This window comes from Hyaena hyaena, unplaced genomic scaffold (genome assembly GCF_003009895.1).
Source record: "Hyaena hyaena isolate Hyena2069 unplaced genomic scaffold, ASM300989v1 scaffold_243, whole genome shotgun sequence".
In the NCBI taxonomy this organism is placed as follows: domain Eukaryota; kingdom Metazoa; phylum Chordata; class Mammalia; order Carnivora; family Hyaenidae; genus Hyaena; species Hyaena hyaena.
Window position 1 is genome coordinate 1,967,151 of NW_024080872.1, and position 12,491 is coordinate 1,979,641.

Here is a 12,491-nt window from a genome sequence, read left to right on the forward strand (position 1 = left end):
CCCGGCATCAGGCTCTGTACTAACAGCTCAGAGCTTACAGTCTGCTTTGGATTCTGTGTCTCCTTTTCTCTCTGCCCCTCACCTGCTCATAAATCTCTCTCTCTCAAAAATAAATAAACATTAAAAAAATTTTTTTAAATACCAAGGGGTGCCTGGGTGGCTCAGTCGGTTGAGTGTCCAACTTCAGCTCAGGTCATGATCTCACGGTTCATGGGTTCGAGCCCCATGTCGGGCTCTGTGCTGACAGCTCAGAGCCTGGAGCCTGCTTCAGATTCTGTGTCTCCCTCTCTCTGACCCTCCCCTTCTCACACTGTCTCTCTCTCTCTCTCTCTCTCAGAAATAAATTTAAAAAAACATTAAAAATTTTTTACAAAGTAAATTAAAAAATACGCTTACAAAATAAAAAAAGTATTAACCAATTGCTTTAAATTTTTGTAGTAATATTATTATTTCAGATATTTCACTCTTTAACATGGCTCAGTTACTACAGGCTACTAAAACTACAGCAAACTCTGGGGAGAAAATGAATAGAATAAAGTAAAATAAAAGTGTGACCTTAGACTCAAATCTTGACCACTAAATGTGAGCTGTGAAACTTTGGGCAAGTTACTTAACTCTTTCAGACCTGTTTCCATACTTAGAGAATAGTATATTCCTCATATATTATAATGATTAAGTGAAATAACATATTCAAAGTACTTAATAAAGTACCTAGCAGTAACTTAATGATAGCAGTTATTGTTATTTTATTATTGAACGATGTAAGAGATGTGAAGCTGTCTCAGAAAGTAAAAAGAGCTATTCTAATGTAATACAGCATTACTAGGTACACAGAGAGCACACTGTTACACAGGTGCTCCATATATAGGTGGACATATTTAGCACATATACATATTACCCCATACTTAACGTACATTTGTGCATTTGAAATTCCCATTTGTTTTTGCCTCTGAACCCATTTAGTGTAAATACATCACTGTCTATTCTCAAAATAGAAAATATAGGGGCACCTGGGTGGCTTAGTCGGTTAAGCGTCCGACTTTCACTTAGGTCATGATCTCGCGGTTCGTGGGTTCGAGCCCCGCGTCAGGCTCTGTGCTGACTGCCAGCTCAGAGCCTGGAGCCTGTTCCAGTCTCTCTCTGACCCTCCCCTGCTCACGCTGTCTCTCTCTCTCTCCTAGAAATAAATAAAAATATTTTAAAAAAAAATAGAAAATATAAAGAGGACTGATAACCATCTTTAAATAGATTAAAGGTTTTGTATGGATTCAGTAGCCAGAATTATAACCAGTGGATGTAAATTAGAAACGCAGACTTGGGGGAGCGCCTGGCTGGCTCAGTCAGAACATGCAACTCTTGATCTCAGGGTTGTGAGTTCAAGCCCCACGTGGAGTGTAGAGATTACTTAAATAAATAAATAAACTTAAAAACAAAAAAAAATGCAGTTGCAGATTTGGACTAAATACAATGAAGAAATCTGTTAACATTTACCAAAAAGTGGATTAGGTAGAGGCACCTGGCTGGCTCAATTAGTAGAACATACAACTCTTGATCTTGGGGTCATGAGTTTGAGCCTCGTGTTTGGCAGAGATTAATTAAAAAATAAAATAAAATAAAATAAAGTAAGAACAATAGTTAAAAAAAAAAAAAAAAAAGCAAATCGGGTAAATAGTCAGCTCTGGGTCCCTGAATGACCATTTATCTGGGAAACTTCTAAAAGGAATTCTTGTATCAGATATGAGGTTTGGACTCACAATCTTTAAAGTCCCTTCCAATTGTAAGAGTCCATGAAATTCTAGTTGTTGCTGTTGAGAGTATGTGTGTACATACACACATGTGTATTAGCCTGATGACTGACATTTCTATACAAATGTTTGCCATTTGATTCAGTTTTAGCAGTTAAAAATACATATGAAAGGGGCACCTGGGTGGTTCAGTTGGTTAAATATCCGATTTGGGCTCCGGTCATGATCTCACCGTTTGTGAGTTCGAGCCCCGCATCGGGCTCTGTGCTGACAGCTCAGAGTCTAGAGCCTATTGTCAATTCTGTGTCTCTCTCTGCCCCTCCCCCACTCATGCTCTGTCTCTCTCAAAAATAAACATTAAAAAAAATTTTTAAATATATGTAATGTCACAGGAGAAAAACAAAAAAATTTCTAGTTTTTGAAGTGAAATAATTTTTTGAAGCATAAAGTTCATGTCTTCATTTATCCCTGTTTAGATCAGACCATATATATTGCTTAGTGTTTTGAAAAACAAAATCATGTTTAGTTCATAAGCTCTAATGTCACACTTTGTCTCTAGAAGCTTCACATCAGGCCATCGTTTCATAGTTGCTTTGGAAATTCCCATTACCATTCTTTGTGTGTCTGGCCTACAGTGCAAAAAAAATAGTACTTTTCATTGGTAGACTGACTACATTTCAAGATTTCCTTTGTGGGTATTTTGTCCAAGTTCAGCTTCTTAGTGGTACTTACTGAAATGTTCCAGAAGCTAACAATAGTCCCAGGACTCATACTCATGTACCATATGGGGAATGAATTTCAGGTCTTTAGTTTGTATTTAAGTCTACCTTGTATATGGTTGGTTATATATTTTCTTTTACTATTCTTCCTCATTTAAAAAGTAATATGGGTGCCTGGCTGGCTCAGTCGGTAGAGCATGTGATTCTGGATCTCAGGATTGTAAATTCAAACCTCCCTTTGGGTATAGAGATTAATTAAAAATAAAATCTAGGGGCGCCTGAGTGGCTCAGTTGGTTAAGGGTCCAACTTCAGCTCAGGTCATGATCTCATTGTCTGTGAGTTAGAGCCCCACGCTGGGCTCTGTGCTGACAGCTGGGAGCCTGGAGCCTGTTTCAGATTCTGTGTCTCCCTCTCTCTCTGCCCGCTCATACTCTGTCTCTCTTTCTCTCTCTCAGAAATAAAGATGGAAAAAAATTTTTAATAAAATAAAATAAAATGTAAAGAAAATAAAAAGTTAAATAAAAAGTAATATATATTTCACTGTAGAAAACTCAATCATCATATCAAGGTACAAATAAGGCACACATGTCTTATTACATTAATCAGCAGCCAAACACAATCACTATCAATCATTTGTGAACATTCTTCCAGAATTCTCTATGCTTACATACACACATACACAGATAAATGATTTTACATAAATGGGATTATTCCTCACATGTGGTATTTCATAATATTTGTTTTCTTTTATAAATTTTTGTTTATGTCTTTATCTTATTTTGAGAGACAGAGACAGAGAGCAAGCGGGGGAGGAGCAAAGAGAGAGGGAGACACAGACTCTGAAGCAACTCCAGGCTCTGAGCTGTCAACATAGAGCCCGACGTGGAGCTCAAACCCCCGAGCTGCGAGATCATGACCTGAGTTGAAGTCGGACGTTTAACCAACTGAGCCACCCAGGTGCCCCTCATAACATCTGTTTTCAAGTAACACATCATAAGCCTTTGTCATGTCGAAGAATACAGAGACTGAACCATTAACAACTGTGGTCAGCACATTGTTGCTATCGGCTGGGTACCCTCTTTAGGAAAACAACAACCATGGCTATGCCATGTGGTCCTGGACCACTCAGGGAAGTCTCTCCCCGCCTGGCGTGTAGCAGGGAATCAGCTGGCCCAGGCCTGACAGAGAAGAGTTCTTTTTGTCCTTAGCTAGAGAAATCTCCTCAGGCCAATAAACATCATCTGAGATTTAATATATGACCACTGGGACAAAAGAAGTGTCACTTCCTTTGGCACTGAGAATTACTAAGACATTATAAACTGAAGTTGCCTGCAGCCCTCTTCACTGAATTCAAGAAGGAAGCTGCCTATGAGAGGACAGTTGAAGCCAAAGCACAAAAAGCAGCAGAGATCAGGGGCGCCTGAGTGGCTCAGTTAGTTAAGTGTCTGACTTGAGCTCGGGTCATGATCTTGCGATTTGTGAGTTCGAGCCCTGCTTTCCTCACAATCACTTACTGCACAAAGTTGTTCAATAAACCCCCAGGGTTTCTGTGGAGAATGGGGGTAGAAGGACAACATTGGGTACAGAGACGTTAAAGTACTGTATTGTACACCTGAAACTAACACAGCACTGTGTCAACTGTATTCAAATAAAAAAAATAAAATAAAACTATACCAGGAAAATACTATGTGTTTATGAAAACAGAATAATAGCTAACTGCTCTTTAAACCCCCCCAAAAAACCCCAAAAACTAAAAACAAAAACCTTTGCCAGTGACATGTACACAAGATACAAACCTAATAAAAATGGTAGTCCAGTTTTACACCTAAGAAATGGTTACAAATACTGAAATAAATATGGCACTTTATTAAAATATTTTTTAATTAATTAATATATTTTGAGAGAGACAGAGCAAGTGGGGAAGGGGTAGAGAGAGAAGGAGACAGAGAATCCCAAGCAGGCTCCTCGATGCCAGCCCAGAGCCCAACGTCGGGCTGGAACCCACGAAGCCGCGAGATCAGAACCTGAGCCGAAACCAAGAGCCAGATGCTTAACCGAGTGAGCCGCCCAGACGCCCCTTTATTTTTAAAAAGACCTGAAGTTTGCTTCTTGTGGAAATGGGTTGGGGCTTGTGAGTTATTGTGAGGTGGTAGAAGGAGGGTGATCTGAAATCAGACTCTGACAGAAAGTCGTAACACTTAGATATGGATGGGTGGGACTCAAAAAACACACACAACGAACTGAGGTGGTTGGTCGTTGTTTGACGTATGTGCGTGTGTATTTTGTGCATTCCTACGTGACTTGATTCAGCTGGGTGTAGTTCTCTGCTTTCGCCTAGTGCTTCCGGCTGACAAAATCACACATGAGGAAATTCAAAATTCACCTTCTGCTCAAATTGCTCTCTAACATGTTAATCGCAAAGGGACAGACAAGTGTTATAGCAGTCTGTATTTGATTGTGCAAATGAATAAAGTCCCTTTTTGTGTTTCAGATAATCCCAGTTAGTTTTATTCCAGAGTCTTGAACAGTAATACATGGCTACTTGGTATTCTATTACATAATAAGAACACAATTTAAATCCCAAACTGGCTTTTCTGCATCTCTTAACAAATTTCTAGACCACCTTTCTTTACTTTCAATTCTTATGTGCTCAGAGGTTGAAAAGTCATTTTAATATTAATACAAACAAAACATCATTAAGAAGGTGGGACGGACTCCAAAGCCAAAGAGAAATGATTTTTTAAAAAATATTTACCATCATTGGGGCGCCTGGGTGGCTTAGTCAGTTAAGCGTCTGACTTTCGCTTAGGTCATGATCTCATGGTTCGTGGGTTCGAGCCCCGCGTCGGGCTCTGTGCTGACTGCCAGCTCAGAGCCTGGAGCCTGTTTCAGTCTGTGACTCCCTCTCTCTCTGACCCTCTCTCTCTGACCCTCCCCTGCTCACTCTCTCTCTCTAGAAATAAATAAAAAAAAAAAATAGAAAAAAAAAAAAAATAAAAAAATAAAAAATATTTACCATCATTATCTGGATCACAGCTGACCTTTCAAACAGAATTGAAGGTTGATGATTACAGAATCTCATCTTGCCCCTGAGAAATTTTGGCCAGTTTCAGAATGATTTTCTTTTATGGATTCTGACACTTCAAAATCCATAAAAACTCTCATGGAGATTACAATATGAAATCAGATCATATCAATATCATTTCTCAAATCATCTAACCCTGTATATAAAAGGTTTCTCCCTGGGGCACCTGGGTGGCTCCGTAGGTTGAGTGTCTGACTCCGTCTCAGGTCATGATCTCACAGTTCATGGGTTCAAGCCCCCCATCGGGCTCTGTGCTGACAGCTCAGAGACTGGAGCCTGCTTTACATTCTGTGTCTCCCCCTCTATCTCTCCCCTGCTCCTTCTCTGCCCCTTCAAAAATAAACATTAAAATCTTTTAAAAAATAAAAATAATAAAATAATGTTAAAAAATCTTAAAAGAAAAAAGTTTTTCCCTGAGTTACCACTTGTTTGTAACAAAAGTCTATACCATGACAGTCTTGTCACTGATATTCCCAGTGATTACCCTTGAGGTTGCAGAAAAATGGGCTCCAGGTATACTGCCAGTTTGTATTATTCTTGCCAAGAAAAGAGAGTGAGCATCCCACAGACAAATTGCTCCATGCACTGGTTTGGGACCTCTCACCTCTGGAACCCCTAAGTAGAGTTTATGCTGTACAGATAAGGAGGCATGAAAAGTTTCCACTAGACCTGTGTAGTTTTTCTTTTTTTTTTTAATGTTTTATTTATTTCTGAGACACAGAGCGTGAGCAAGGGAGGGTCAGAGACAGAGGGAGACACAGACTCTGAAGCAGGCTCCAGGCTTTGAGCTCGCTGTCAGCACAGAGCCCAACACCGGGCCTGAACCCAGGAACTGTGAGATCATGACCTGAGCCGAAGTCAGACGCTTAACCAACTGAGCCACCCAGGCACCCTAGACCTGTGTAGTTTCTAAAGTCACTAGGAACGAGTCAGGTGGGAAAAGGTTTTATCCTCATTCTTATCTGTACATACAATTTTATGGCATTATACAATTCCGTTGTGAAATGAATTCAAATACCATTTAATACGCATGTGCTTTCAGTTCTGAGGTACCTTAGAAAATACTATCCCATGGACCAAAGGTGGGCAATATTTTCTGCAAAAAGCCTAATAGTAAATATTTTAGGCTTTGTAGGCCATACAGTCTCTGTCCCACTACTCAATTCTGCTCTAAAAGCAGACATACAGTATGTAAACAAACAGGCCCGGCTGTGTTCCAATAAAACTTTACAGTAGCCCCCCTTTATCTGTGGGGAATCTAAGACCCCCAGTGAAACTGAACCCTGCAGTGCCTGAAGCTATAGATAGTCCCAAACCCTATATATACTATGTTTTTTCCTATACGTACATACCTATGATAAAGTATAATTTATAGGGGCGCCTGAGTGGCTCAAGCATCTCTTTATTTCAGCTCAGGTCATGATCTTACGATGTGTGAGTTCAAGCCCCATGTCAGGCTCTGTGCTGACAGCATGGAGCCTGCTTGGGATTCACTCTCCCTTTCTCTCTCTGCCTCTCCTCCACTTATTCTCTCCCTCGCAAAAGAAATAAAAATAAACTTAAAAAAAGTATAATTTATAAATTAGGCACAGCAAAATGTTAACAGTAACTAACCATAAAATAGAATAATTATAATATACTGTATTAAAGTTATGTGAATATGGTCTATCTCAACATATGCTATTTACCGTACTCACCCCTCTTTTTGTGCTGACATGAAATGGTAAGATGCCTGTGTGATGAAATAAAGTGAGGGAAATGATGTGGGTGTTCTGATGTACTGTTAGAAGATACGTCAGGAAGACCATCTGCTTCTGAACCACAGGTGATCTTGGGCAACTGAAAGTGCAGAAAGCAAAACCACAGATAAGGGGGAGTTGCTGTGTTTACAAAACCAGACGGTAGGATGGATTTGTCCAGCGTACTGTAATTTGCCAACCCCTGCTCTGGACCAACAGCCTTCAGATTTTTTTTTGATGGCTCCTTGGGGCAGTCTCCGTCACCTCAGGGAAATCCACGTGGGCAGGGACCTGAACTATACTTGCTTCAACTGGAGAAGTTATTATTTTTATGATAAGTAGACTTTTGCATGAAATTAGGTTTGATTAAAAAGTTTCATTTCTAGGGGTGCCTGGATGTCTCAGTCAATTGAGAGTCTAACTCTTGATTTTGGCTCAGGTCATGATCTCATGGTTCATGACATTGAGCCCTGTGTTGGACTTCGTAATGACAGCCGAGCCTGCTTGGGATTCTCTCCCTCTCTCTCTCTGCCCCTCCCCTGCTCTCTCTCTATCAAAATAAACTCTAAAAAAAAAAAAAAGTTTCATTTCTAATAAGGAGAAAAGCTTTAAAACTACTGCCTTGTTCTAAACCTAACACCTGCTGCTTTAAAATTTTAGATGACTCAGGCAAAACATCTTTTACAATTATGACACGTGGGGCTGGGGTGGGGTGGAGGGGAGGGACTTGGCTGGCTCAGTTGGTGGAGGGTGTGACTCTTGATCTCAGGGTTGTGAGTTCAGGCCCCACCTTGGGGGTAGAGATTACTTAGAACCTTATACAAAATATTGTGACGTGCAGTCCACATGTGTTTTCATGTTACCAGAAATTCACCTGCCCACAAACTGTTAAGAGGATTTAAACAGACAATTTTAATAGCTCTAAAAATGCTTCAGCAAATCATTTCTCCACTTTGACTTTTTCTAAGTATAATGTTAACGTATCTTAAAAATGCCCATGAGAGAGAGAGAGAGAGAGAAAGAGAGAGAAAAGAAGGTCCAAGGGAGGTGATATGGTAATATGCTATAGTGAAAAAAGGTACCGAATTAGGAATCCATATTTGGATCCATTGCTAGATTGTGAGCTCCTGGAAGACAGGAACTAAACTATCTTCATTTTTTTTTTTTTTAAGTAATCTCTACATCCAAGGTGGGGATCAAAGTCATGACCCCAAGATCAAGAGCCACATGCTCTACTGACTGAGCCATTCAGGCATGCCAACACCAAACTTAATCTTTAAGGCAAACATAAATTCACTATTAGATGACTAGGAAGAGAATAAATTCTGGTCGTTTATTTACTTTTATCTTTCCAAAACCCATAGGGAAAAAAGGATTATCTTTCCCAAGTGAGCAACAAAAGAAAAAGTATTTGGAGATACAGTTTTATACCTGGGAAATTAACATGTTTAAAACACATACAAGCTAATAATTACTCGATCGTGACAAAAGTCACATCCTCACAAGGACCCAGAAATCCCTTGTCTGCAATTCTGAAATCCAAAACGCTCTGGAAACTAAACATTTTGCTTTGTACTTTTAGTAAGTTATTTGACAGTCAAATTGATCTACCCTAAACTTATTTGGCAGAAGTATCTGACCTGAACTGAATGAGGCTATTTACAGGTATTCCTTTACCCCGAATAATCGTGTGGCTTGCGGCAAAAAAAAACATATATTTGAATATGCAGTGTTTCCCCTGAACTCCCTGGGACGTTACAGAAGTGACAGTGTACGGCATTTGGTTCTACTCAAGTAAGGCAGACAACGCCAGGTCTTTTCCTGGTTGCTTCACAAGGAGAAATTTAGAGCCCCACTCTAGCCTCCAAGGCCATGGGCCCAGACCCAACCCCGCCTCTCCCAACCGCCATCTTGAGCAGTTAGCTGAGGCTGACGGTTTCGGCGAAGTTTCCTGCCGTGACCTCAATGGGAAACGAAATGTCTCAGCAATCTAAGAGGAGAAAGTCAATGTTATCAAGTTGGTGGTCAATGATCCGTTCAGAAAGAGCACCTTGGTCTTGGAAAAAAATACTTTTCTATTTTCATTGCTGGTCATCGGGCCATCGAGGATCAGAATGAAGTTACGGATTCTTAGCCATCGGTATATGTTCGATACCTATTTACCACCTGACTGATGCACATCGTGGCCAGTCTGTGAGAATTTCCCTCACGTTAAGTGTGGGGGGCACCAAACAGTCACAGAGAAATCGTAACTGGAGGCCTTACGTCGGCGCGGCTCCAGCAATTACTCCGTAAAACTGGTACGCTCCCCAAGTAGCTCTCATGGACCCCACCCTCTGGTCGCCAGGGTCGTATCTAGGGGTCTCGATTAGGAATCTTGTAGTATACGGGGCAGGTTATTTCCGTAACACTAGAGGTGGTGGACTTGACTATGTACTACAGGTGGTGGGACACTCTGGGCTTGGATACCTTAAGACGACGTCAATGCTGATGACACAATGCCAATGTCTTGTTTCCTCACAAGGGAAAAAAGGGGACTCAAGATCACCCCTCTGAAGATGCCCGTCTTTGGAAATGCGGAGTCAGGGGACAAGTCGACCTGTCGGACCGCACCCACGTCGGGCGCTCTCCCTGAACGAACGAAAGACGCCGCCGCTCCTGCGCAGGTTCTCAGCGCCTCCCTCCAGGAGGCTCTTCACCGCCCTCCTCGGCTACTTCCGGCCCTCGCCGAACGCGCTCATCGCGCTTGCGCCGTTTTGATAGGCCTCTCGGGTGGAAGAAATCTGAGCGCTCTCGTTCTGGAACCGCCCCCGCCTTCTCTCCGCCCCGCCCACGCTTTCACCGGCCCCTCCCGAAATCTCGCGAGGTTAGGTGCGCGTCCGTATTTTGCGGGCAACTGGCTCTCCCAGCTGCTGTAATTGCTGCTGCGGGAGAAATTGGAGCTGCTGTCGTCGGCGCGCCCGCCCTCCCCCACAGAGAGCCGCCGCCTCTTCTCTCGCTCTCCCTGTGCACCTATCGCCGGGAGCGACGGCAGCAACAGTCCCTGGACCCACCGCCGCCTCCTCAGGCTGCTGCTCGGCCGGTCATCCCCGCAGCCCGGCAGCGGACGGCGGCCCCTTGCCTCTCACCGGCTGCTCACTCTAGATAGTCCGCTCCGTCCCTGTCCTCGCCCGGGACCCACCTCCCCACGGCCTCGCCGGGGTGGAGGACGACAAGGAGGAGACGAAAGTCACCCTCCCTCCAGGCGGCGTCGGCCCCCTCACCCGCGGGTGTGTCCTATAAATGGCGTCGGAAAGCGACACCGAGGAATTCTTTGATGCCCCTGAAGATGTGCACCTAGGGGGCGGCTACCTTGTAGGGTAAGTAACTGGAGCTGTGGCCCAGAAGCCGGGCGCTCCAGTCCCCCGGCTTCCCCCGTGCCTTCCCACCGCACCCCTCCCGGGTCCCGCTGTGTCCGCCACCGCCGCTCCTCGGTGTCTCGCCCGGGCACTTCGGAGGGAGTCGGGGGGAGGGGGGATCGCCCACCTCGGCCAAACCCCCTCCGCTCCCTGGCGAGCGGTCCCTGGGGCTGCGGAGCCACTTTCTCGTCCGGTCCGGCTTTCTTCGAGGTGGGACAGTTGTCGTGCCCGAGAGCCGGCGATCTGTGTTTGTGGGGTTGAGCGCTTTACCTCCGAGGCATCCGTTTTGGCCTTGGGGACCACAGATGAAAGGAGCAGTAGCAGGAGAAACTGCTTTTCTTGTTTTTTTGGTGCCGCTAACTTGCCTGTGCGTCTCAGAGGTGGCCGTAACTAGTTGCCGTCCTCTTTTTTCGTTGCAGAGAAAGAGAAGGAGCTGGGGGGGGGGGAGCGGCGGGGGGGGAAAGGTTGGGTATTTACTTCGGGAGGTCCTCTGGCTGATGTGCTCTAGATCCACCGGGTTTTCTTAAAGTAGCACCTTACGGATGAGGCAGAGGAGATCGAAGACGACAAGGTCCTTACCATTCGGGAGAATTACGCTGTCTTACGAGGGTAGCCGGACGCACTTGTACACAACGGGCTACAGAGCTACAAACAAGTGCTGAGTAATCTGGTGGTTGGAAGGAGAGCCACAGCTTTGTGTTATTTATCGAATTCTGCAAGATGTTTTAGTGATGATTAGTATGGGAGATTCTGAGTAAGGAAGTGCAGTCGTTGGAATGCTTCGCTCGCCTGGGACTTCTTACCCACTCCTCTTCTCAAAGTTGAACCGGGATTTAAAGCTATTTCGCCCAACTCTTCTGCGGGCTCGTGTGGAAGCAGAAGCAGGGAAATACGTTTTCATGCTGTAAGCACTGGAGGATTGGTAAACTTCGTATGTTAATGTGAGTAGACGCTGATGTGGTTACAGGAGTTCAACTGCCTCCAATTCTCAGGCTTATCCCCACGGAAAAAATACCATGTTGGCTGCAAATAAAGTTATTTGTACTTTCTAGAAGACATGCTAAAGCCTAACATATATTCTATATGATATATACCCCAAAAGTTACAGCACGAGAATTAGATAGAAATGTTCATTGGTAGATCGCGGATGTGTTTCCACCAACCTTCCTACCACTGTTCTAAGATTTTTGGGGGGCAGTGGCCAATCTTGAGATGGCACTGAGGATCCTTCAAGTTCAGTGTCTGAAACAAGTTCATAGCTAGACGGTGGAGGATTGAAAATACTTTTGGATTACCAATTGCATTGGATCCCCTTAAATTTTTGCTTTTGCGCTTTTCCCCTCAAAGTAACGAACTGTTGATCGAGGTTAAACGACAGACAGACTTAGACAGACAGACTTAATCGTTCAGTGCTTTTGAATGTGTTTGTGTGGAGTGGGGGGAGGAAATAATTGTATATGGTTGTAATCAATTTAGGAATATGTGAGTATAGTTCCTTTTCAATGAACGAAACATTTAATTTTGCACATCTTTTTTTTTAAATTTTTTTAATGTTTTATTTATTTCTAGGAGAGAGAGAGAGACAGCGTGAGCAGGGGAGGGTCAGAGAGAGAGGGAGTCACAGACTCCGAAACAGGCTCCAGGCTCTGAGCTGGCAGTCAGCACAAAGCCTGACGCGGGGCTCGAACCCACGAACTGCGAGATCATGACCTGAGCGAAAGTCGGACGCTTAACCGACTAAGCCACCCAGACGCCCCTGAAACATTTAATTTTGAAGGGCAGTTATATCAGGAGTGTAGATTAT

General features: G+C 43.5%; 1 protein-coding gene across 3 annotated transcripts in view; it reads left to right on the top strand.

Annotated features, from left to right (window-relative positions):
- Window positions 1–10,190: 10,190 nt before the first annotated feature.
- Window positions 10,191–12,491, top strand: part of WDR44 (WD repeat domain 44) — an 85,282-nt gene continuing 82,981 nt past the window's right edge. For 2 of the 3 annotated variants that reach the window (XM_039244399.1, XM_039244401.1), the window contains exon 1: window positions 10,191–10,648. In XM_039244399.1, coding sequence (XP_039100330.1) covers window positions 10,572–10,648 — 77 coding nt within the window. In that variant the 5' untranslated portion in view covers window positions 10,191–10,571. Of the gene's footprint in view, window positions 10,649–11,605; window positions 11,629–12,491 lie in introns of those variants that run through there. The other variant, XM_039244400.1, reaches the window with a different exon arrangement.